This window comes from Physella acuta, unplaced genomic scaffold, assembly GCF_028476545.2.
Source record: "Physella acuta isolate Inbredline_101_S28 unplaced genomic scaffold, ASM2847654v3 ptg000617l, whole genome shotgun sequence".
In the NCBI taxonomy this organism is placed as follows: Eukaryota; Metazoa; Mollusca; class Gastropoda; family Physidae; genus Physella; species Physella acuta.
The window spans coordinates 161,576-189,244 of NW_026732136.1; the positions used below are offsets into that span (position 1 = coordinate 161,576).

Consider the following 27,669-nt stretch of genomic DNA (forward strand, 5'->3'; position numbering starts at 1 on the left):
ATATAAGTAAAATATCTAATTCTCTGCCTTCTGTCGAACTTCCGTTGACCGAAAGTAGTAATTTACGATTACGATTTCTCAAAAAACGAATATGAATTTATAAAGTACTAACATTCCGCACTATTATACAGGTAGTGTATGCCATTCACTTGTTGCGCAATTTTCTTTCTCTATGACATTCTATTCTATTTTTAAAAGTTTAAGTAATTAAAAATGGATTAAAATCATGTCTATATCCCGAGTTGCCATCCCCCGTAGTGTTATATAAGAATATTCGAGAAAGTTTATGGGAGATCACTCCCGCTTTATTTTTTATATCAAATTAGTCTTAAATCATAAAATAGTGCTCTAAAAAACAACGACAACATGGGGCTTTATTTTATGCAGAGCATATTATATGATGGACCTTATTGTTATAGTCATCAAAGGAATATTAATGAATATGCTGACTTAGACAGTTATTCATAATTCAGAACGAACGACCCGCATGTAATGACCAATGCAAATCTGAGTAATGAACTATTTTGTTCGATATGTTTGTTGAAATGAAACTTTAACATCGTTTTGATTCAATTTTTCACATTGGGATTGGTTGTTAACAGTGTTTCTTCCAGACTTTTTTCTCCGGGGGGGGGGGGCGGACACTGGTAAAAATATGTTTTCTATATAAATTCCATTTCGTTCGGGAGGGGGGGGGGGTGTAGACTTTCTTCGGGGAAGGGGGACGGGACGGAGCCCCCCCCCCCTGAAGAGATGCCTGGAAGAAACTCTGGTCGTTATAGTTTATTGAAAATATTTGTAAATGTTTTAAGTTATTTGTACTTGAAAATATGTAGAAGGCCTCAGTGAAAGTTAGTTAAAATGTTTGGTTGTTTGTTTGTTTTTAACCGTAGAAACCAAACTTTTAGTTTTTCTCAACTGTTTAGAATTCTTATTGTAACATTCTATCTAAAAAGAGAAGCTTTAAGAGCAGTTAGCGGTTCCTTAAGTCGTCGACCGCTGTTTCTTGGGGGTATCCTGCCCAAATTTTTATTTCTTCAAAATCTCCATTTAGTGAATGAAATTGTTTCTAAACTTGCCGAAAACGTGCCCATTATTAGCAGGCCTAGTCATTGACTGGAAGAAAACTCTTAAGTTGTCCAGAGATCTTTGCAGTGTCTGATTACATCGAGTGTGCTTTTCTGAGCTAATGCCGATCTGCTTCTGTTGCATTTGACTCGCCGGCTGCATGATGTTTTTTTACTGCTGCAGTTGTCGTAATTCTAACCCTAACGTAGAACATGCGTTAAATTTTACGCCATCTTGTCTGCCAGATTATCATTTCGGTACTGAGATACATATGGAAAAGGGGAGGGGGGGGGCTTAAATGACGATGTGCATCATACATGGTAGGGGATGGGGATATGGTTTTAAACATTTAAACAGTGGGAGATGGGAAACCCTTCTGCACATATTTCTTCCATTTTTTTTTCTTGTGTGAAGTCTAATACTGATGATTCGGCATTTTTATGTGTACTTGTCTCTTATTTGTGCTCGATAAAAAAAAATTGTTATGATTATCGACCACGTCTTGGCTGGGGTTTAAGAATGTGGGGGTGGATGGGAGGACAGAGATACTGGATGTTGTTGGAGTTATGTCACAGAGATGAAATAATTGCCCAGTAACTGACATTCAAATTCTGAATTAGATTAATTTTATCGACTTAAGTTTTTAAAAACTGATTTACCTAAGATAAATGGGTTATATCAAAAGTCGTTTTATGAATTGTGTTTGTTTCTCAAATTTACAGTATGGTCGAAAGACTAGCCAATGGACCGTCCAGCCAGCAGGCCACCAGACACGGGTCAGCTAAAGGACGTGAGGGCAGGACCCGAGGCTCCGTCCAGTCCACCTGCTGAGCTGCACCATGGGCTGGAGCCTCCCACCGCCCACAGGGTACAGAGCCGCACTAACAGCAGTGCCAGTAGTTCCAGTAGCATTGAACAGAGAGAGTCCCCAGCTTCCATGCAGCACTCACAGCCACGTTATGAGCAGAGGGAATCTCCGGCTTCAGTGATGCACTCTCATTCTCGGGGAGAGCAGAGGGAAACCTCAGCTTCAGTTTTACTTTCACATCACAGAAGTGAACAGAGAGAGTCTCCGGCTTCAATGATGCACTCCCATTCTAGAGTTGAGCAAAGAGAGTCTCCGGCTTCAATGCTACACTCCCATCCTCGTTCTGAGCAAAGAGAGTCTCCAGCTTCAATGTTACACTCCCATTCTAGAGTTGAGCAAAGAGAGTCTCCAGCTTCAATGTTACACTCCCATGCTCGTTCTGAGCAAAGAGAGTCTCCAGCTCCAATGTTACACTCCCATCCTCGTTCTGAGCAAAGAGAGTCTCCGGCTTCAATGCTACACTCCCATCCTCGTTCTGAGCAAAGAGAGTCTCCGGCTTCAATGCTACACTCCCACCAGAGAGTTTTCTCCCCTCCACCTGCTCTCTCTCCCTCCACTCAACAAGGCAAAGGCAGAAGGGGCTCAAGACTTTCTAGTGGCTCCACCTCTTCACTGACAGATCAAAGGGCAACGGATCTGGTCATGCCTGGCCGGATTTCCTCGGAAACAGAAATGTGGGACCGGGCACCAAACCGTCCACAGTCCCTGGCACAACAGCTGTCTTTGTCCCGGCAGACTTCGCTGGCAGAATCTCCGCCAGTTCAGTACCTGGTGCGCCAGTCTGTTCTCCAGTCAGCTAAGGATTTTGACAGGCAAGAGAACAGGAGAGAATCTTCTGATGACCGTCTGGCATCTTCCAGTGGGTCCAGTTATCAAGAAATGGAAAACTCCATACCTTTGGATGCCACTATGGGAAGTGAAATCACAGAGCAAAGTAATTATTTCTTTCTTATTTCATTTCAAACAGTGGCGTAGGCAAGGGTTGGGTTAGGGGGGGGGGGTATAACTCCTCCCATGGACCCCGACCCCTATATATATATAGTCATATATATATGTATATATATACCGGTAGTCATATATATATATATATATATATATATAGGATTATATACGTATGGAAACATTTTTTAACCCCTCCCATGACCAATTCCTGGCTACGCCACTGATTTCAAATATATCTACTAAATGATTATAAAAATGTAAGGTATTAAATAGAATAAAGAATATCATTTTAGGTTGAGGGGGTGGATATAAAAACATGAAAATTTAACTTCTTTAATTCCCTTGCGTTAAGTCATGTTAGCTAATTTAGATGTTGGTAAACTATTGAGAGCTACAATTACTGTTTCAATGTTAGGACTGTCTTGGCAAATGATCAAAGAAAACAATGACGGCTCAATGTGGATCAAATCTGAGAATGTGGAAAAGTTAATTCCCACACATCTCCAGTCCCCGTCTCCTCTTCCAGGTTTGTTGCTTTCATTTCTCTTCAGCATAACAAATTTTGATGTACTCTTCATGTGTTTGTATGGTTTTTCATTGAATGAATCATTCTTTCTATATATTTATAGCTTTACAATATAATTTTGGTGTACTCTTCATGTGTTTGTAATTCATTGAATGAATCATTCTTTGAATGTTTATAGCTTTACAATATAATTTTGGTGTACTCTTCATGTGTTTGTAATTCATTGAATGAATCATTCTTTGAATATGTTTATAGCTTAACAATATAATTTTGGTGTACTGTACATGTGTTTGTATGGTGTTCATTGAATGAATCATTCTTTGAATATGTTTATAGCTTTACAATATAATTTTGGTGTACTCTTCATGTGTTTGTAATTCATTGAATGAATCATTCTTTGAATATGTTTATAGCTTTACAATATAATTTTGGTGTACTCTTCATGTGTTTGTATGGTTGTTCATTGAATTAAAACATTCTTTCAATATGTTTATAGCTTTACAATATAATTTTGGTGTACTGTACTTGTTGTTGTCATAATGTTCATTAAATGAATTATTCTTGAAATATCATAATCAGCTTTAATTAAGTAAAACAACAAAAAGTATCACAAAGAATACATTGATCATTAAAGAATATCATTCTAATGAAATTGGTTCCGGTTTATTTGACTGATAATCCTTCTACTCTGTAGTTGTAATCTCAAGCGAGTCAGCCTCCTCTGACAGGCACCAGCCATCTTCTGACAGACATCACATGACAGGAGATAGGCACCTGCCGCCTGCTGAGTACAATACCTACGCCACACTAGAAGAAGGTAGCGCCTGAGTTTTTTTTACCACATGTCAAGGAAAATACTTTAACTGTTTAACTAATATTAACCTAGCTCTTGTTTTCTTAATAAGTAACTTCTGTAACTTTATTTTGGTATTGGATGCTTTCAGCCCAGTGGAAGTCAGATAACTCTTATGATGATGACCAAGCCAGAAAAAGGGAGTTGATAGATTCCCAGGGAGATGGGAGTGGCCTCCCTGCAACCTTGGTGGGCAGTTCAGGGGCCTCAAGTCCAGGTATGTTGTCCAGTTAAAAAGTAGGGCAAATCCCATCATGTTTTGGTTAGGACTAACACAGCATTTTATTAGGGGGGGGGGAATGTGTTTCTAAACATTTATGATTTGTATCTCCAAAAGGTATTTTTAAATAGCATGCAATAATTAAATTTTACACCTACTTTGTCTTGATAGAAAATATTAACCAAGAAATAATAAATATATCTTTACAGTAAAAATTATCAGTACCGTAGCGAGGGGGGGGGGGTGGGACATATGTCCCCGGGCGCCGACCTTAGGGGGCGGGGTGCAAATCGAAATCTCGAGGGGGTTCAAATCAAAAGTTGGGGGGGGGGGTGCAAATCGAAATCTCGAGGGTGGGGGGGGGGGGGTGCAAATCGAAATCTCGAGGGGGGGTGCAAATCGAAATCTTGAGGAGGGGTGCAAATCGAAAAGTTTGTCCCCGGGCGCCGGGAAGGGTCGCTACGCCTCTGAAAATTATCCATATCTGTTGCCACCGTTTTACCAATTAATTGTTGTTGAGCATTGCTAAATGTTTGTCATAGTCGGTTCTTACGTAAATAAAGGGTTTCGTAATTTTAAGACTAAAAAATGTTCTTCGAGGAAAAAAATCTAGATAGTCTACAAACAAATACAACCGAACTGCTAATGCTAGGCATAAATAATTAATTGCGTGGGTTTTTAAAGCTGCACAGATGCAACGTACTGCCGAGAGGCCATTTTACTCGTAAGTCACGGAACACTAATTTCATAAACGGTACAAGTGGCCATCACATGGCCTAGTTTCCCAGTTTTTCCAAGAATGTGTTCAGCCCTTGCTGTTGACCGCTATTATTCCCCATACTCCCACACTACCCAGCATGCAGCACAAGTACACTACGTTATAGGCCTAGACTTTTTTTTTGCCCTTTTTAAATCATCGCCTGACATTACACATCATCGTAGCACAGCAGCTGTGCACAACCTACTCCGTTTGTTTTTAGATTTCATTTGACACGAACGACATTTCTGTACTGAAATATCTGCACAGTTTATATTAAATTTATTATATATATATATATATATATATATATATATATATATATATATATATATATATATATATAGATCTATATATTATTCCAATTACAACATTATTTTAAAAAATAAGAAATTTAAAAAGGTTTTGTTTCAGCCATTTAAAATTTCGAGCTAACTCTGTTGTTACTTTATATATTTTCCTTTCTAAAATTCTTTTTTTTTAAGTACATCCTTAAATTCCACCCTTGGTGTGTTACTAAAATTAGACGGGAAGAAATAGGTCAACTTTGTGAATTTGCTGCTAGCGACTGGGTTTATTGAGGGCTACATCGATCAGCCGGTCCCGGCAAATCTACCAGACACCGGCCACGGTCACTTTCCAAACCCATCAAAAAAAATTTCGCTTGTCAGTATACTGCATTTTTAATGCTCAGGTTTTCAAACCAAATGCAATATTTACCGTGGCGTTGTTATCTAGGTCGGGGTATCACCGTCTCTCTCCGAGCCTGTATGTTTAGCAGACGGCGAAAATGGCGCAACCAGCACGGAGTTTTACGGTAATTGTGCAATACTGCTTGCCGTGACCCGATAACCCACTTTTTAAAAAATCTCTGAATTAAGTCGGTTTGAATCAGACGAAGGAGTGGTATCCGCAGTTTTTTTTTGTCTGGTTTATTTTCCCACTTTTTTAAAAACACACTCTGTGCTACATTTAAAAACGGACCTACAAACTTTAAATAAACGTGAAATGTTTGTAAATTATTAGATGTAATAAATGATTACGTGCACGTCTTAGATAAGAATGCGCAGGTTAAAAATGGAACTCTTAGGCCCGCCTATTTCTGGCCTAGTTTCGTACTAACTTGGCTGCCATTTATCTTGGGCTGGTACTGTCAACCGGTTCAGTTATGGCCTGCTAAATTTGATCCCCTGCCTCATTCTGTATCGAAGAAATAAGGCGGTAATGTAATTCTGGCTACGACAAGGTCGCCTTATTTCGTTCAGTCGATTTTATTTCCATAACATGTAGGCCAAGATTTAGTTTGTACACATTCATTGATGTAGGGCTATGTATAACAGTAACACAGGATTACAAATTTTGCAGTAGAAAAAAATTATAAGCTAGCGTGTTAGCCTACTAGTAGAATCTATGTAAATAAATAAAAAAATTGATATGTGTGCATATATATATATGCATATATATAATATATATATATATATATATATATATATATATATATATATATATATATATATATATATATATATATATATAATGTGTGTGTGTTTAATTTTAATGTACAAGTTGTATTAACAACTTTACAAGCTTTGTCAAATCGGGCCCTAATTCGTGAGTAAACGAGAAGTGTCCCACTAACAGTACATCCAAGAACCACGTTGGCAAAGGGGCGTCTAGGAATTAGGGCAACAAAATGGCGGAATTAGAGTGGGGTTTTTTTTTTTTTTTTTTTTTTTTAGGTTTTAGAAAAGAAATGAATTTTTTTTTAATTGTCTCGATGTTGATTTAAAGTTGAGCATGACATATGTCTAGATTGATACAGATTGTATAAAGAATTATGCAGACACTAAAGGCTACCAATGGTAGCTAGACCTAATCTTTGTTTAATTAAAAAAAATATGGGTTCGAGTTTTTTAACCGCAATTTTTTCAAGCATAAATGTAGGGCTTATTTCAAACATTTAATGCAGCTGCTTCAATATGACTGCTGACCGTAACGTCTGACCTCATCGGGGTGTGGCTTGTAACAATAAAGTATAAAATGCAGAGATCATGTTTCTGAGTGGAATTATGCTTGATGTAAAAACAGGGTTGGTAGCCGGCGGCTGTCGCACGACTAAACGTGTCTCCTTTTTGTAATTTTTAAGTACAAACAAATGTACGCCTTTTTGTGTTGATTAACGAGTGTGTGTGGTAATTTTTCCTTATTTTTTAATGGAGCTATTTCATTTATACATAAGAGGTCATTATTTTTAATGACATAGCATTAGCATTATTGTATACATTCCAATATAATTACTTAAATATTAAATTGGTTAAAAAAAGTAATTTAAAGATTACAAATACAACATTTTAAAAAGGTGGTTTGTGGGTTAGGGGATAAAAACGTCACCAAAATGCATTGAAAAAGATTTTTGAACGACCAACGCTACAACGAAAACACGTAGCCTATTTCACGAATATAGGCACCACACACACACACACACCACACACACACACACACAAAAGCAACTTTTAGCCACTAAAAAAAAACAAAAAAAAAAATGAATAGCTAAAAGCCTAGCTGATAAAATAAAATACAAATTTCAATTAATTTATTTACTGTTCATGTGATTGTGACAAATAAAGCACAAGAGACAATGGAATATACAGTCACATCCCAACACTGCTGATGCGCTAAGCACCATAAATAGCCTACTGAATTCTAGAAAGATGAAATAAAATCAAGTAGAGCAACACCGAATGGTAGTTTAACTGTTGTTGTTTTTTTTCAACATTCCCCCAATTCTTTATTGCTCCCATTTTGTTAAAGGTCATCTGGGGCGTACGCTATTTTTTTCTCTGGCCTGCTTCGTTACGTGAGACAATTCTGCAGTCGCGGCGGCGTCCGTTCGTTCGTCGGAACGTGCGTTCGGTGTAACCAGTGCCTTAACAATTATGTAACCAAGGTGGACTAAGTCCACGGGGCCCCTTAAGTCACAGGGCCCCCGAGCTGTCTAAGGAAATAAATGAGCCCATTGAAAATAAACTGACGCTCTTTGGAAATTATTTTTAAAATTACTGTTGAAAAGGAGATATGTAATCTCGCCTACATATTGTAATACAAACATTTTTAAGAATGTAATAATCAGTTTCTGTAAACTTGTATCAAAGTTTAAATGTATAGTATATATTTTAAAAATACTTTTATGGTCACAAGCGACAATAATACGCATACATAAAGCAAACATCTATTTTATATATCATAGTTAAAGTATATTCTTTAATACAATAACATTGGAAATATACAACTAAATATTATACAGAACTGTATTAAATAGTATCACTTATATATCCCCTACTTTTGATATCTGCCGCCCCCACTACCGCAAAAACCTGCGTATGTTTTGATTTAGAAAACAGCTTTAAAAGCCCTTAAAGCCAAGTAGCAGTTTATTTTGTTTACTTCTAATGAGTATAATTAAGAAATGCAGCTCAGAATAAGCTTTTTATTTTATTTTTCTACCTAATTTGGCGCCCCCCCCCCATAGGATCGGCACCCGGAGCGGCCTCCCCACTCGTTCTCCCCAAGCTACGCCTCTGCCACTGTGTAACAGTACACTAGACTAAAATATCCAGTGCATCTCCTTGGAAACTTTTCAAATGTTTATAAAACGTCATTCTACTTGGGAGGAAAGGGGGCGTCGACGACGACAAATTACCAGACGATACCAACTTTGGTGGAAACATAAAAAATAACAATACAAACTGAGCTATGATTGCTTCTTAAATTAAACTAGTTACATTGTCCTATCTTTGATTTACGTTAAGAAGAAAAAAAAATAAAGCGTAGGCGTTCGTTGAATTGTATCACAACCATTATTTTTTTATCGGAAAACTTATTACTCAAATTAAATGTCGACGTTAGATGTAAATTAATTGTCCGATTTCTGCGGCCTGCCCACAAGCGCTACATTATTTATTATTGATCCTAGTTTTTTTTAAAAGCCCGAGTCAGCTCCATTTGTTGGTAGTAGGCCTATTCTTGTTGTATGCGGGAATCTAGGTCATCCACTCAGACTCGGCACAAACTCCGCCCCTCCACGTCACTTTCAACTTACTTGTAATCCAACCTATCAGCATCGCCAACGGACTGCAATCATTGCTGCACCAGATTAGATGATTTTGATCGTGATGATTTTCAAAAGCAGGTGGCGAAAATATTTCCGCTTTCCTGTTCTGAGCGATATTTTAGAGATATAGATCTAGCTCAGGGGCGTAGCGTGGGGGGGGGGCGGGGGGTGCGGACCGCACCGGGTGACACCATTTAGGGGGGTGACACCAAGGCAAAAAATAGCAAAATATATAGAGAAAAACTCGAGGGGGGGGGTGCAAATCGAAAGTTTGAGGGGGGGGTGCAAATCGAAAACTTGAGGGGGGGGGGTGCAAATCGAAAGTTTGAGGGGGGGGTGCAAATCGAAAATTTGAAAGTTTGTCCCTGGGAAGGGTCTCTATGCCTCTGGGGGGGTGACACCATTAAGTGCCGCACCGGGTGACACCCGACCTCGCTACGCCACTGATCTAGCTCAAAATAGACTCTACACCTAAACGCTTTTAAAAAATAATTCTAAAACAAGTATCACTTTTCTGCGTTTAAGTTTGCTTACACTACACCTAAAAAAAAGCTAAGATAAATTTAAATAAGTTTGCTTTTTCTGTAGTCATCGGTGTGGCCTATAAAATTAATAATTAACAAGTAGATCTAGATCTAGGCCTATATGAAACCTTGGGTTTGTGTCACTTCTTCGCTTGCCTTTATTTTAGAACTCGTTTTATATTTTACAGTAACCCGATATAGAAACAGATCGAAAGACAGCCAGTGTTGCGTGTAGATCTCGGTTCTGTTTGTACGTGCATATGCGCAAGATGTTTGCATACACGCTTGTGTATTCAATCTGTATTGCTGACTCACGCCAACACGTCTTTTATTGAACTTGTAATTTAACCCACCGATCAGCTAATATGATGCTGGTGGCCAATGCGTATGTGTTGCTGATCTATCAACGAATTATGTGGTCGATATATGTCTGGAATTTAAACTGACCTTTAAAAAAAGGTCAAAATGCCCAGGTCGTTGAGTTCTCTGATACCCGCCATAACAGTTAACACACCACCTGTAGCGTAGCCTTAATAGGTCAAACTGACCTTTTTTGTCAATGAATCATACATACGCAACCATAAACAGGGGCGTACCCAAGATGGCAGCAGTTTTGTTTAGATCTAGATATTCTATATACATTTCTTGTTGTATTATAATTTACAAGCGCGGTTGCAACCTATGTTTGTGCCTATTCCACTGCATTATTGCTTAAGCCTAAACCTGATGCGATTTTTATTATTCTTACGAATTTATTGCAATTTGCATTGAGGGGGTCTTCCATAAACTATTTTACACATGTAGTGAGTGGGACGGGGTGGAGGGTCATTTTTTTTTGTACTGCAAGAGGATGAATAGTAGCGGGCAGCGGAAAATGTTATGTGGTATTATTTTTTAACACAGAAATATAAAAAGCATGTAAATTTTGGTGGGGGAGGGGGGGGGGAGAGGGATATCCCTTTGTGCCGAAAGTGTATGAAAATTGTATGGACCAACCATCATTTAAAAAAAGAAAACAGAAACCAAGACACTGTTAAAAGTATATATTTTCTATATAAATTTCATTTCGTTGGGGGGGGGGTCAGAGCCCCCTACTCTTTTTCCCCCACCAAAAAAAAAAAAAAGAGATGCCTGGAAGAAACTCTAAAGCAAGGTGTTAGGTTGGGTGTGACCTCATTTATTACAATTTTGTAACAAATGACCAGAACATTTCTGCTCTGTTTCAGGAACTGTTCAACAGAAGCTGACAAACCAGACCAACTTGAAATGCCTGGTGTGTGGGGACAAGTCTTCTGGTGTTCACTATGGGGTTTTAGCTTGCGAGGGTTGCAAGGTAGGATATAGCTTAACTTCATACAGAAAAAACTTCAGGTTTACCATCACTAACAAGGTAGGCTATAACTTAACTTCATACAGAAAAAACTTCAGGTTTACCATCACTAACAAGGTAGGCTATAGCTTAAACTTCATTAAAAAAAACTTCAGGTTTACCATCACTAACAAGGTAGGCTATAGCTTAACATCAGTAACAAGGTAGGCTATAGCTTAACTTCATTAAAAAAAACTTCAGGTTTACCATCACCAACAAGGTAGGCTATAGCTTAAACTTCATTAAAAAAAACTTCAGATTTACCATCACTAACAATGTAGACTATAAATAAACTTCATACAGAAAAAACTTCAGGTTTACCATCACTAACAATGTAGACTATAACTAAACGTCATACAGACAAAACTTCAGGTTTACCATCACTAATAATGTAGCCAATAGTTTAATTTCATACAGAAACTTCTCATCTCTACTCACCAACAACAGTCTTTGGGTTGGTTAAATATTTAACCACTGCATTTTTTTTCCTAGGGCTTCTTCAGGAGGGCGCTTCAAAATGTTGGGGATCCTGCACGCAAGAAATGCTTTTATGCCAAAAACTGTGACATTAATATGCAGACAAGAAACCGATGCCAGTATTGTCGTCTTCAAAAGTGTTTGCAACTAGGAATGTCAAGAGCTGGTAATTATAGAAGATGTTTTTTTTTATGATTGTTGTTAAATTTGAATTTTGTGTATTGACAAATACCTTAGGTCAAAACATCCAAATTACCTGTAGTTGTCTTTAATTTGTGATACTACCTGTTTTTATTACCACTTAGTATTTTTGTATGTTTTTTTGTTTTGTTTTTTATTACAAAAAATATTTAAAACTAAAATTTTCAGCTGCCAAATTGGGTCGAAGGTCAAGAAAGATGCGTGAGATGATCAGGAACATTGAAGACACACAGACAGAACAGGCTCTTCATGGTTTATTGAGTTTGAATGTGGACAATAATGCTGCTTCTAGCTCTATCTCACCTGATGGACATAATGCTGTAAGTCTAAAGTTGTGTCATGTTGTCTTACACTGTCCTAAGTGGCAACTCAGCAGAATTTTGTATAGGGTGCCACATAAATTGTGAATAAAAAATAATCTTTGCTATAATCTCAGTTTCTGCTTTCCATAATTGTATGTCAATTTTCTTACAGAATCTGAATGCTGGTGAGTCACAGATTGACTCATCTGAGAACTGTGAGCCCAACCCTCAGCTTTCAATGGCGGCGCTGTCAGTCCTACTCAAGCAAAGATCTGGCCAACTGATCGGCCAGCCCATGGTGGCCGACACCTTGACCAAGTCAGAGATGGATCTAAGAGCCCACGGCCAGCTTGCTGTATCCGACCCAGAACTCAAAACCAAACTGTTGACTTTGATGCAGCAGGCAGCTGTAGACTCCAGGAACAATGTTTTGGGTGAAGACCAGCCTCTGATGTTGAAAGTTCAGAGGAGCTCTTCAGCTTCCCCGGTCCACTTCTCCACACAACACCGCCCCAGCCCCTCTCTCCAAAATCCCGACCTAGAACCTAACAACTCGCGCACAATTTTACCCGCCCACACACATGCCCACAGCAGTGAGTTTGTGCCGGCCACTACCTACATGAACAACCTGGTCCGATCTCAACATCAGTTATTCAACATCCCAACATCCTCCGGACAGCAGATATTTATTAAAACAGAAGATGGACACGTCGAGCCTATCGGTCACTCCGCCCTCGCCAGAGCCACCACCCAGCTCTCGTCAAGCAGTTCTCTATCAGGAGGGTCAGTTTTGTCTTCCCAAGTCTACCAACACCCCGGGGTCCCACAGAATTTAGTCACCACTGAATCAGATCCCGCTGAAGATTTGCCAGCCAGTAGCTACCCGTCTGTGATAACATCCAACGCCAGTCTGGACCTGCGTAAAAAAGTCTCGGCCGTGGAGCAGTTTATTAGAAGTCCAATCAAGAAACGACCCTACATCCCTAATACAAGCTCTGAAGAAATTTTGGATGACTCTGCATCACCACCACCTGTAACAAGTCAAGCATCATCCAGTGGGAAACGAGGCTCTTCTGAATCAAAACCGAAGCGCCGGCGTAATGCAAATAATAATAATCACAACAGTAATAATGTAAATAGTATTGTGTCACCTGCTACACAATCAGCAACTGGGAGCAAAATGGCGGCTGCCTCCAGTACGACCTCTAGGGCTGGATTTTATGGTAATGTGCCCATTGAGATTAATAGCCAAATGCTTGCGCAAGCTCTTCATCGCATGGATGCTGCATCAGTTAATAGCGGAAATGGTGGGGCTTACAGCGACAACAACTCAAGGCCCATAGCTCAGCTTCTGGCGCACAACCTACAGCCACATCAAATACAACAGGCTCAGCGTAGCCAATTCACTACACAGCAACTGCTTGCTCGCACTGAGACACTCCTGGGCCGAGCCATGGGGAAGGAAGAAATTAAGTTGACGGTGCCATACATGATTTCACGCTTGAATGACTCTTACAACAGCACTTTCACCTTCCTTAAGAGCAAGCTTGTAGAGATGCGTCAGAAGCTTATAGAATATAGTAGCAACATGACCATGGATAATGTCATAGGAAAGATTATATCACAGCACTTGAAATCTGGCCACCAGGTAAGACAAAACTGTTTGAAACGTTAAACAATATGTCGCTTTTGTTGCCTGAGAAAATGCATGTAACTCAATGTAATTATAGGAAAATAAACTTTCACCCAACTACCAGTTTGACAATAAACTATTAAGAACTATCTTCATTGCAGATACTAAATTAAATATATTAAATAATATTATATTATTAAAATTATGTAATTATCAAATGAACATTATTTTTCACCATTACATCTGTGTAAAGTTTCCTTCCCAACCTTCTCTCAGACATCTTTTTTTGTTATAATTTTACAAAATTTTTTTTTTTGTTGTTGAAAATGTTTCAACATTCTGCTTTACCAACTTGATACAGAATACCAGTCTTGGTGAGATGTGCTGGCACCATTTTCAGATGAGACTGAATAGAACTATTGAAGATGTTGTTTGCTTTGCTAAAAAGATTCCTGGATTTGCTGAATTAGATCAAGATGACCAAATCAGTTTGATTAAAGGGGGATGTTTTGAGGTTTGATTTTATGTTAATTTTTTTAAATGCAGTTTGGGGGTTATAGCTTTTAGAAAGTGGAAGATTGTTTCTATTGGGTTTTTTTTTTAAATGTGCAGTAATCTTAAATAATAGCTGATATTAAAAATATTTATTTTTACAGGTTGCCTGCGTGGTATGTGCTCCATTCATTGATGCAGAAACCAACTCCATATTTCTACTTGGAAACAGTTCCATAGTTATGAGAGATGAAATGAAACTGGGTTTTCCATTGGGAGAACATTTTGTTGAGTTGCTGTTTAACTTGTCCAATCGTTTGAATGCCTTCAGTCTTGGAGATTCAGAAAAAGCCCTCTTCAGTGCTTTGGTTCTTATTTCACCAGGTTTGTACCCATTGACCATGTATCTTAAAATATTTCTTCTGGTCTGAAATATTCACATGTTATGAATGACATTGTTGACAGAGGAATCTTATTTGAAAATATAAAAATTGTTGCTACTTTTCTTGACCATCTGTTCAGTGAAATACAATTTATCTGTTTATATGACAATAGTAAATGTAATTCTTGGACCAGATAATGTCCATCACTCTTTACCTTCCATTACTCGTTTTGAGTGGGTTTGAAAGCAACAAGTCATCTTATTCAAGACAGTTGGTGGACATTAAGTCACTCAGGTTTCTGATTGTACGATACTGTACCTTCATTGGTAAGCCCTGTATTAGTGACTGAAGCAGGACATTACCCACCCCCTGAGTCAAGTACCCTGTTAAGTCATCACCCCTTATATAATCTAATACTAATATAATAACATGGTGGAAAATGTATAGATAATCATAATGTTGCGTGGAGAAGATGGGGTAGATTATAATCTTTCTTAACCTAAATACAAAATTTCTTAACAACATTGTAAAACATGGTGGCAATCTTTAAAAGTAATTAATTTTACATTAACAACTGAGAGAAAAATCTTTAAAAACAATTTACACATTTATTTTTTATTTATTTTTAAAAAATGATTCCATATTTATGAAATGTTTGAATTAATTTTGTAATTTATCTCTTAGAGATTTAACAATCACTTTCTTTATGTGGTCCAACTTTACTTTCTTTAGTAATCATATTCTAAAGAAATGTTTTAATATTTTGTAAATCTCATCTGCAGATCGACCAGGTCTGAAAAATCGTGAAAAAGTTAGCAAGTTACAAGAATTGTTGATTCAAGCCCTCCAGTCGGAAATCAGTGTCTCTCATGAAGATGAAGGTGGATTGTTCCCTCGACTTCTCATGTCTATATCAAGCCTGCGTGAGCTGGGTGTTGAGCATAGAAGAATGTTAGAGTCATTAAAAGGCCAGATGAACTTTCCTCATGATTTGTATGCTGAAACCTTTGACCTACTTCCTTAGAGTCAACAGAATGTTAGTTTTTACTAACAGAAGAAAATCCACTATTCCCTTTGTAAACTCATTCTAGTTAATGATTTTTTAAAATTTAGAATAATTGAAGACTTTATTAAGCTTTTTTTTTCTGAAGCCACAAAGACTGAAAAAAGGGGTTTGTGAGTTGGGCTTATTTTTTCTTGAAGATGCACATTTCATTGCTGTGTTCTAAGCAGACAATTTCGCATCTATTAAGTTGCTTTGAAGCTTTAAAAAAAAGATTTGTACATGCTGCTTCTCATTAGCAGCTGTTCATTACAAAAAATTGTTTGAGCTTATTAGATATAAAATAAGTAAACATGAATAACTATATGTGTCTGTAATGTGTAAAAACTGAGACAGCTGACTTCAGTCAATATGCTGAAGACAAAGAAAATAAAAAGCATGGAAGAGCCAGTCATGATTTATCAATGGCTGTATATGATACCTGTGAAAAGACCGAAACAAAACAGTGAAAACATCTGTGATATATACATACAACCAACTATTCTTGTTGATTGCTATCTTGTTTTCTTTTCTATCATTTATCTTCAAAGAATTTTTATTCACACATGTTTTATTTATGAAGTTCATTCATACATGTTTTTTCTATCATAGATACATATATCTTGGTTTATATAAAGTTTATAAAAATTATCCGGTGATTTTTTTTTGAAAGACTTTATAAGGAAACTATTTTCACTAAATTTATGATAAAAACATAATCGTGCTTCATTGTTATCATCTATTTAATCATGGCTTATTCCCACTGTTACTTTGTTGATGTAATAAACAGAAACATTAGAAAAGTAGATTTAAAAAACATATTCAAAATTTAATGTCCATTACTTGTATGCTCTGATTTAAAAATAATACAGAACTATTTTTAAAATCTTAACAATTTAAAAATGAAAAGTTTTTGTTCAGAAGCCACTAGATACAGCACAGAATTGCTGTGAAATTAATTTTCTTGATTGATATTTCTTTATATTCTCCTTGAAGCTTTTTTTTGTTAAATTAACCAGGACATTATGTCTTATGATAATTTGTTTGTTGAGATTTTAAACATACTTTTTATTTTTATTGTTTCTATGACCCTCAGTACAGCCAGTACCCATGGTCTGTATTCCATACTAACAAAATTGTTCCTACTTAAGAAACTGTCTTTACTTTTTTGTAAAAGTATGTGTAACATTACTAATATTTGATTGTTAATTTCATTGTCATATTGTTAATTTCAGTTTCACTTTGAATAAGATACAAAAGTACATGTTAATTTTATAAACAGACTTCAAAAAAAAATATTTTCTTATGTTTCTGTGAACAATCCTTTTTTCTGCTCATCAGCTCTGACAGCTTCATACTACCTCATCAACCACATTCTAGTTTCAGTACCTAAAATAATGTCATGTTTAACATCTACTACATAAAAACATCCCTAGTGTAAACAAACATCCATAGTGTAAACATGTTATAGAGATTAGACATGAAGTTAAACAATTCAAAAAATTACTTTGGCTTTTAACGAAACAATAAATAACTTGTACATTCATCTAAATGGTATCAAGTAAATACATTGACCAGTATGTATTGTGCCATTGTTCCTCATATTGAGGTGGTTATTTTAAAAAAATGTTTTTTTCCTATAGCCTGAATTTTCACATATAAACTTTAACAATATTAGATACTCTTGACAAGGGAGAATATTTGAATGTGTTATGTACAACACCGGTGTTTTTGTTTCCAACAGCTCCAGCACTTGCTCATCAGATATTTTTACCAGACAAACCCAGTGATTGTTGGTGGCGAACTTCTTTAAAACCATTGTTTCTTTGTTCAATTTTTTTCTTATTTCAATTTTCTAAACCAACTGCCATTTATCTGTTTTATTATTATTTGAATATAAAGTTAGAAAACCATTTTGGTATTTGTATACATAATTTACAACTCATAAAACTAGTTTGAAATAGTAACAGGTTGCTATCCAAGATAATTATAAAATGTCACACATTTGTATGCATTATAACTAAAAGTTTTTAACACTGAAAAAAGCAACACAGCTCTTACTGTCAATAGCAATGAAGATGCTTAGAGAAATTTTATTAATTATAGAATTATAAATTACTGTATTTATTCAATTTATGTATTTATGTTCAATGGAAATATTTGTAAATAAATCTATCTGTCGTGTTCATTTGTATGCAAATAGATTAGACCTTGTTAATAGAAGCAAAAATAAAATGGCATACATAGAAAATGGCATATATTTGTCACATTTTCATTCGTCTTTTTAAAATTGTTTCATCTTTTTTTAAAAGTACAGAATGTCATTTTCATCTTAAATCCCGGTGAATTGTATTAAATAAATGCACCTAATTTCCTTTGTTTTTGTGATTCCAAAAATTCATATCCTTTCCTTGGCTCGTATGTACACCTTGATAGGATTTTAGATTAAAAGATTATGCATTAAATGTTGAGAATCCTAACTCTAACCTGCTTTTATCATGTACTTAGTTTGACTAAAGACTGTATATTTTGTCTTGAATCATATCATGTACTAAGTAAAGTTTTTACCAAACATGATATTCTTGATCTTTAACTTATCAATTTAATATATCCACTAGGTTCATCTAGTTGTTAAAAAAAATTGTTTAAGATATCATGTTAGAGATTGTGCATATACTATATAACAAGGAAGGAATGTTTTATTATTTTGTTCTATGAGGAAGGGAAAAGGTATTTAGAAACGTTATCAAACACTGCCTTAACTTTTTTTTAAAATCTAACACAAATAGACACAACTGGCTTACATATTGTAATCAGCCATACGAGGATGCAATTCCCAGAATTTACTTAAAAATCAGAAATTTTGATAGTACCAAATTAAATTATGAGTAGTGGGGAATTATCATGTGTCATGTAAGGTTTGGTGGTCTATGGAAATGTTCTATAATATCACATGGGGTAGATGAGTTAAAAAGTATGTTATATAGTATGTGCACAATACCTTATTTATCAGATGTGCTAGGCTGTTATACAAGTTGAATTTGGTAGTATCAGTTTGGAATATTCTTTTTTCTTCCAATTTTTACATACATAATACTTAATTAGTCAATTATCATTTCAAATTTTTTTTTTATTTTAACAGGTATAAGGAATTTAAGTATTCTAATTCTTTTTTTTTTTAAATTAATTTCCAAACTGTATAGCTTTTTGTCATCAACATAGATGACACTGTGCTATCATTTTTTTTTAGAACATACATATTTAGTTTGCAAGCTAGATAAAGAAAGAATATTTAGGTCCAAATTTAAAAATAAACGCTGAACTCCAACAGTTGTCCTGTTTATACATCTCTATATATAATGCTTCAGCAAGTTTTAAATAATTTTGTAGGCCTTTATCTGGGATAATTTAATTTTTTGCTAGCTGTTGCGCCATGAAAAATTTCATTGGTGAGGGATGAAAAACAGCAAAAAATCATATGTTCACATCAAAATGTAATATCAAGAAACCGTAAACTTGAGAAGTTTAGTTTGCTATTACATCTTACTAAATGTCTATGTATTAAACCTTGCCCAGTATCTTTGTCTTCAGTTTAATAAAGGTCTTTATTTTGTCTTTTATTTTAATTCTCCAAATATTTAAGTTGCAGAAAAATGGATGTGTGACTCAGCATGACAAATTACTTCTATGCAGCTTGTATTGCTTTCCATAATTTAATATTAAACTGTAGTCTGGCTTTGTTCTCTTTATAATTGAATAAAAAGGTATACATACATAGTTAAATAACTAGATCTAGGTTAAAATCATGCATGTTTCTAGCGACTTAAATTTTAGGACAGCATGTGCTTTAATTTTCAATTTGTTTGAAAAATTAACGGTACCAACTTCATAACATTTAATGCTTTTAGAAAATCTTAACTGCTCTAAATACTGTTTAGTTTTTAAGAGAAATGCAATAAACTTTACCCCCACCTAGATATGTAATTTTTTAAAATTATTAATTGTGGATTCAACTACAAGTTACAAGCCTTGTTTGAATGAAAGTATCGGCCCTGATGAATCTCTATACCAATTTTCAAAAGATGTTTTAGATTTGAAAATAAAGTCTGTCTTACAATTCTGGTCTTTGTTTTTTGATCGATAAACTTTAAAAGTCATTCATTTCTTCAAGCAAATTATTATTATACCTGCTACACAATTTCAGCTGAACTGGGGGAATAATATATTGATAGCAGTTTTACCGAAAAACATACAAAATTACATGTAAAAAATTTGACAATAACTAATTTATCCAAAGGAGATTCTGAGACCTAAGTCAGTTCAGTTATTCAATATTCCCATTTTATTTTTTACACAACCAAGTCACTGATAAACATTTCAGTAAAAACCAATGACATCTTGGAAGGCAAAGTAAAAACAAAAATGCTTTACTTATTGCTTACACATTAGTTTATTCTTTCACAATATCAAAATGGATGGGTCAAATCAATATTGTTATGAAGTGAAGAGATGCCAGTACCAAAACAGAGTTAAGGACAAGGCAACCAGCTGTGGCTCTCAATGGAACAGACACCTCCAGTGACACTAATAAATGCCATTCATTAACAACTAAGCTTGATTCTATAAAAATTTTCGAGACTAGTTGTAAAGTAATTTTTATACAAGACAAAAAATAAAGCACATATAAAATTTAGCACTCAGTAAAGAAAAATATAAATATTCTTCACACACAAGATTTTAGCACCTAGTTCGGACCAAAATTATAGGCAGTGTATCTTTCTTGTACTGCTGTTGAAACCCTAGTCAATGGCCCTTGAAACATGGGCGGAATGCTGAAAATAGCTCAGTACCAATGTTCACAATGGCCAATATGAATGATGAAAACAAACAAATTCTAATAGGAAGACATCCATTTAATCATGAATCAATCAAATATGCTCACCAACAAACTGTGGCAAGGTAAAGAACTTTCATTCATGATAATCAATACATTAATTTGTCTAATATCCAACAAATTATAAACTTTTAATATACCGTACCAACAAACACTATCTGTACAAAGCAGCCAACCCTGTCATGCTTCTGAAGAAAAGGTAATTTAACATTAACAAAATTCAGCATTTGCAAGCAGCACACCTCAGTCACAGCACATATTATACCATTGAACATACACATTTATTAACAACCAGATGCCTCTTCTGTTCTAAATATTTTGTTGATTATTTCCTGAGCCTAGAATATTATTTTTACCAATCGCCCCTGTAAATCTTATCTTCTATTCCAGCAATGTTTTTGAATACCATTAATTATAATTTCTAAAATAAATAAAAGAAGAGCATATCATCAGATGGTTAGGTTAAGAGTAAAACTGGAATAGAAATTGAATGACTGTTTATAATTCATCTCTTTTCTGTGGATCTTCTTCTCCCTCTTCTTCACCTTCATCTTCCTCCTCTTCCTAAAAATTTAATACAAATACATAATGAATGCAAAATTCACTTCTTTTTTTTTTCAGAGTAAAAATAAAAACAAAGAGTTATGAAAATTATAGTGCAAATACAAGTATAGAATTTGGTGTCAAACATGAGTTATAATTAAAGTTCTCACTTTAACAAAACACAGCATTTTTAGGCTACTGTAAGAACAATACGTTGTTGAAAAGCTACAGATTTGTCACTGATACAGGAAACAAAACATGTACCTTAATTCAAACTTTCATTGCTCGCTATTCCTAAATTTTTACATTACAATTAAGCTAAAAATGAAGTAGAGAAGCAAATATTACCTCTGCTGCAGCAGCAGCACCATCTTGACCATCACTGTCCAAAAACTTTTTGAATCCTGCTAGAGTTCTTTCACCATTGTAATCAACAATCTGCAAATCAACAGAAAATCTCAGCACTGGCATATAAACAAAACCAGTACATGCACATTTTAAACACCTAGAAGATTATGATAAATAATCAAATAGATTACCTTGTCACTTCCAGCTGGGAAATATTTCAATGTAGGGAAACTCTGAACTTTGACCTCTTCTACTTCATTAGCTGTTGAATCCATCTTGGCAATTACAATTTTGTCATTATCTTTGTAAGCTTCTCCAAGCTCATCCCAGATTGGTGCCAGCTGTTTACAATGTCCACACCATGGAGCATCTGAAGACATTAATTATCACGTTCACATGGTATACACACAGAATTAAGACGATAATACTTATGTACTTAGTTCAAATAATTGTTCGATACAAAAAGTATCCTAACTTGATGGGTTTGTTAAACAGACTGTAATGTGGTATTAAAAATGCAGACATACTATTTTTGTTAGAAAAAAAAAGTTAACTTACAGAACTCAACAAAGACTGCCTTATCCTTGTTAAGAGCAACCTCTTTGAAATTTTTTCCTACTAGAACCTTGACTGGCTTGGCATCCCAGTCTTCTGGGATTTCTTCAGACATCAAATGTGGCTAAAATGATACATACTTTGTTTAAATATACACAAAACAGAAGAAATATGCAGAAGGTTCATTATTTCACATCAACGAAATAATTTAGAGATTAGTCTACACATTCGTCCACAACATCTTTCAAAAAATATAAAAATAAATATTAAAAAATGCTAACTTTCAGTTTGCCATCCAAGAAATCTTGGGCAAATTGTTTAATGGTGGCTGCATCAACACCCTCAGCTGTTGGTCTGTATTTGGTCATGTCTTCAGCCAGAGTGATCAGGCGGACAGCTGGTACCTCAGCTTCTTTCAAACCGAAAAATTCCATGATACGGCTATTGTCTTCATTGGCAGTGTCCAGGTAAATGAACAGGATCTAAAAATAATTATAGGAAATTTGAATACATTTTATTAAAATGTTGCATTATTGCCTACCATTTCACAATATCTTTTTTTTATATACCACAGAACTTATAAAAATGTATAACCTTTCCTTTGAATTCCTTGGCAGCCTCTCCAAAGCCCTGAATGACATCATCATTACCTTCTTTCTTCAAGAACAAGAGGATGTGATTTTTCACTTCACCTCCAAATATCTTTTGGGCAGACTAAGGAAACAAAAAAAAATTGGGCTTTAAAAGATCAGCTTTCATAATAAAATACAACAAAAACCAATCAGTAATTAATATTTAGTATACTCACCTCTTGTGTAAATTCAATAACAAGGGGCAATCTGTTTTTAGTAATGAAGGCACGAATAGCATCTTCTTTGAGTTCACCATCAAAGTCATTGCGGCCCTCATCAAACTGAAGGATAAATTAATTTTCATTGCTTGAAAATAAAAATTAAAAAGACAAAAATATGTTAGAATATTTTTAAAAGTAGAATACATGTTAAAATACACAAACCATTTTAAGTTAATGTTTAGCTAGTGAAGTTCTTTTAATTTGTTAATTTTAAAAAAGACAATCTTAAATAAACAAGTAAATAAAGAGTAATTAAACTGATCTGCTTTCAATGACACATACACTTGTGTCACACTTATGCATCCTGATGCAGTCAGTTACCTTTTCATCATAATTTGAATGCAATGACTGAGATATTTAACTTTTGCTAAACCATGTACCAATTTGGGAAATTTCTAACCATTGATGGAGAATATACAATTCACCAGAAAGCAGTGATGTACAAAAGATACATTCTTTTTTTTTAAAGCCCACTAAATTAAAGAAAACTATAAAAGGTTGGAAAAAAAACCATATTTAAATAGCACATGCTCTGGTGCCATTGAATTGCTAATATTTACCTTCTTAAACAGAACAACTCCATCTTTTTCAACTTTGTTATCAGCAAATACTTCGCTGTCTGATGTAATACCAAAAGGAATGTCATCTAATGCACTTGCAACTTTAAGGAATTCCTTGGCTTCATCTGATTCCTGATCCTATGAAAACAAATTCATATTTTTATTAAAAGACAAGCTGTTATATGAGCATTAGCATCAAAATAAAAAACTGACAGTGAATAATGAAAACATGCCTTGAAGAATCCAATGACAACAACATCTTGTTTTTCTCTGAATGAGCTGGCAGAATCTTTATCAGTGAGATCAGTTGCTGGAGGTCCAGTTTTTTTGTTCAACCAGTTTACAATATCGCTTGACTGACGGCCACCTGAAAGTTATTGCACTTAAATTAAAGCAATTTCAAATTGTATTTTTTTTAAACAACTACTGAATGAAAGGAAGGTAAACATAACATTCCTAAATATTTTAAGAAGATGATTACCTGAATACTCAATAGCATTGCCATTTCTGAAAAACTTGAGTGTGGGGTATCCTCTGACTTGGTATTTTTCAGCAAGATCTGATTCAACTGTTGCATCTACCTTACCAAGTTTAATTTTTGAGCCATCTTCCTTTAATTTTAGAGCAGCTTTACTGTATTCAGGGGCTAGTGCCTTGCAATGTCCGCACCAAGGTGCATCTGAAAGATTTTTACAAGTCTTTAGTTTAGGGTATGGTTGGTAAATTCTGCTAATGCTAGCTGCTAGATCAACAGGCTATACCTTCAAAATTCTTGATCCAACAAATATATATAGTTTGTATAATGTCCAGTAAAACTAGGTAAGTCTAAAAGTCGTTAGTGATTAGGCAGTATTTGTTATTAGGCTTAATATAGTTAATTTATGTTGAAGCGGCCAAAGATGAAAACAAATAGACATACATTTAAAATTAAATGCTATTGTACTAAAAGAATAAGCCTAATGACAATACATTAAATTTCTATAACAAATTCCTGCAATCAGATTAAATTCAAAATTATTGTCTCTGCTTCTTTTTGAAAGAATATAATAAAAGTAGGCATAATCAAAAAGGCCCTAATGACATACAATACAATGCCTACTTCTAAACTTATTACACTAACTATAGAAGATAGGGGCCTAAAAAGCCTATACTACATAAGCTGTAAAACAGGGACTACAATTGTTTTACTTTAGTAGATCTAAATACTAAAATAGGTAAAACAAAAATATTTTAAACTTTACACCTCCCCCCCCCCCTCTTTATTTTCAATATTTTGTAAAGTGACTGATTACCACTAATAAATTGTAGATCTAGAATCTAGATTCTAGATCGTTAACAATTTAATTAATGCGTTATGCTAGTAACTGCGTGTAGGACTACGTTGTTTTAAAGAATAATTATCATTTCTAAGAAAGCCAGACATAAGTCATGTAAAGAATAGCCAGAATATCAAAAAGACAACTTTTTTTTTACTTACAAAATTCCACTAAAACAAATTCATTTTCTGTAATAACGCCTTCGAAGTTTGATTTAGTAAGCACAAGCACTCCTTCTTCTTCATCCACACTGCCTAACGCTATTGAGGCAATAACAGCTAAAGTAGCTAAAACAAAGCGAAACATGTTTTTTCTTATGTCGGCTATTGTAACCAGTGTAACGTACACAGCAACGATCTCTAAAGATGTGAAGAGGAAATCCTTAGTTTTTACTTTCAACGTGGCACCGGTACAGGTTCCGGTATAATATTTACGGACTGAAAAGCGTGTTAGGATTTGATTGGGCAAACAAGGGTCACGTGCAAGTAATGTTAGTAAAATTTGCATTTGTTAATTTTCTAGGTAGATCCCATGCTATCGATTAAAACAACCTTTCTTATTTTATTTGTGTTTTTAAAAAACCTTATTAGGCAATCAGATTTTTGCTGTATTTTTAAATATAAGTAGATCTAGATAGCAATAATTAATAATGTATAGCCTATTTAGTCTACATAATTTTACAGGATAGATAGACGATGACTGCTTTGAAGGAAGCCAAGAAGGAAAACTTTTCTAGTTGCATCGCATTAGACTAATTTTAATTATTATAATAGATAATTCAACTAACAAAATGTTTCGTTAAATTTTTAAACTTCTTGTGTAGGCCCGACGACAAAACACCACAGACTGACAATGTATCGAATCATTTAGACAGTCTAGTTCGCTTTTTAACAACAAAAAAAAAAAAAGAGCAACAAAAGCCTATTTAAATTTAAGTATACGCTTAATAAAATGTTAGATCTAATTACTAGATCTAATTGATAAGGCTTTATCTAATCTAAGTACCTTATGCTTAATATAAATAAATATGTTGAATTCATTAAGAATTAAGATGACTTGTGTTTTAAAACAATGCTGTTTTCTAAATAGATCTAGAAAATCTAGATCTAAACTGCTAGATCTTCAGCTGAGCATGCTGTCGTCGGTCTGCGACTCCAGAGCTATTTATAAAAGTTATTAGATGCGGCTCTTTTAATTAAATCGATGGTCGGAAAACTGCGTAACGGAAATCTGCACACAAAAATGTGCGCAAAGCTAATTTAAAAAAAAAATGACCACATGTACATTGTAGTCTAGCATAATGAAACATTTTTCTACGAAATATGATACACTCAAAGTGTATTTAGTATAATTAGTTTGTATCTTAGTTCTAAAACTAAAATTTATTTTAAATTAGTCTCTACAATCGAAGGTATCAAAACATGATTTATGAATCAGTGGCGGAATTAGAAAAAAGGGCCACCCCGCAAAAAAATTTTTAGCCCCCCCCCCATATATATATATATATATATATATATATATATATATATATATATATATATATATAAGCCTGTTCGGGTTTTGAAAAAAAAATGTCAATTAAATCAAATTAGAACATCATGAAAGCTATGCTCGGTTTATGAACGATCGGTTAGCATAATACCGAGAAAACTTAGCCAACAAAGTAGAGGGGTAGATTTTCTAGATATCTTCTGACAACCCAAACTTCCATTAATTTACCAATCTATTATCGCATGTCTAAGCAAGACATATTGGCTTTTTTTTGGCGGGGTGGGTGTCTTATCAAGAGTTTCTTCCAGGCATCTCTTCTCCCCCCGAGCGAAATGGAATTTATGTAGAAAATATATACTTTTAACAGTGTACGCCCCTGCCCCCGAAATTGTAGTCCACCCCCTCCACACCCGAAGATTTCAAGTGCCCTCCCCCCCCCCCCCCCCCCACGGAAAAAGGTCTGGAAGAAACACTGATCATATCCGCTGATGACGTCCAACAAAGACAGGACAGGGGGTGTCCCAACCATACTCCATAATAATTCGTTTGTTAAGAGTCAATAAGAGTGTTATAGTTTAATTAACCATCACTCCTCTTATATGCACCCTTTCTGAGAAAACCACTCATCCACATCACAACCGATGTACACGCACAGCCTAGCCCAATACATTTATTCACTTATTTATTTTTTTCAATTCGTGTTGGTAATCTTCTCGTTTAAGAGCAAGGTTTCTTTTAAACTAAAATATTTGTTACCGGAGGATGGGTGCTCTTAAAATTACCGGGGAGGACACTGGTTAAAGTATATTTTATGTTTGTTTTTTTTTTTTGTTTTTTTACATTATCTACTGGGGTGGATGTGCTCGTAAGCTGGAGAGTGGGCGGAGAGATGTCCGAATGAAACTCTGTTTAAGAGAACAACGTTTGTTAAATATTTGTTAGAATCACCAGTAGAGTCTGGTATTGTTAGTATTTGCCAGCTGTGCCAGCTTATTCTTCTGCCAGTTCAGTTAATTTAGAAATGCTGCACACGCACACACACAAAATAATAATGATAAAAAAGGTGAAAATTAAAGGCGGTGTTATATAGTACTCCTACCCATTTTAACCCATAAGTGCATCACGTTGCAAAGCTGCAACACTCATTACTTATTCTAACATGTAAAGAACATAAGGCATGGTGTGCTAGATAGTACAATGGGTGCACATGCCTAGCTCAAATGCATGTTAATTTCTTGCAATCAGTAAACGATCTGGCGCATGTACACACCTTTAGACACACCTACTATCCAAATAAATTATAGACGTTAAGGATAACACAATATTATAGCATGATGCTAA

The 27,669-nt window shown here is 35.1% G+C and overlaps 3 protein-coding genes across 3 annotated transcripts in view; 2 read left to right on the top strand and 1 right to left on the bottom strand.

Moving 5' to 3' along the window:
- LOC131947954 (uncharacterized) overlaps window positions 1–2,319 on the top strand; it is a 21,906-nt gene extending 19,587 nt beyond the window's left edge. The window contains exons 2-3 of the mRNA XM_059309363.1: window positions 1,791–2,247; window positions 2,289–2,319. Of these exons, the coding sequence (XP_059165346.1) occupies window positions 1,811–2,247; window positions 2,289–2,319 (468 nt within the window). The 5' untranslated portion in view covers window positions 1,791–1,810. The remainder of the gene's footprint in view (window positions 1–1,790; window positions 2,248–2,288) is intronic.
- On the top strand, window positions 2,301–19,879 carry LOC131947968 (uncharacterized). The gene is made up of 11 exons (XM_059309388.1): window positions 2,301–2,870; window positions 3,294–3,404; window positions 4,099–4,221; window positions 4,349–4,474; window positions 11,096–11,202; window positions 11,731–11,881; window positions 12,085–12,236; window positions 12,391–13,866; window positions 14,213–14,365; window positions 14,508–14,727; window positions 15,509–19,879. The coding sequence occupies exons 1-11, from the start codon at window positions 2,342–2,344 to the stop codon at window positions 15,748–15,750; spliced, it is 3,390 nt and encodes a 1,129-aa protein (XP_059165371.1). The 5' UTR covers window positions 2,301–2,341; the 3' UTR covers window positions 15,751–19,879.
- A 789-nt stretch (window positions 19,880–20,668) lies between these two features.
- LOC131947969 (protein disulfide-isomerase) lies at window positions 20,669–25,273 on the bottom strand. The gene is made up of 11 exons (XM_059309389.1): window positions 24,999–25,273; window positions 24,003–24,200; window positions 23,755–23,888; window positions 23,522–23,659; window positions 22,917–23,021; window positions 22,703–22,822; window positions 22,390–22,590; window positions 22,112–22,232; window positions 21,745–21,923; window positions 21,554–21,643; window positions 20,669–21,226 (listed from the first exon to the last, which is right to left on the bottom strand). Exons 1-11 carry the CDS (start codon window positions 25,141–25,143, stop codon window positions 21,161–21,163), a joined length of 1,497 nt encoding a protein of 498 aa, XP_059165372.1. The 5' UTR covers window positions 25,144–25,273; the 3' UTR covers window positions 20,669–21,160.
- Window positions 25,274–27,669: the final 2,396 nt, after the last annotated feature.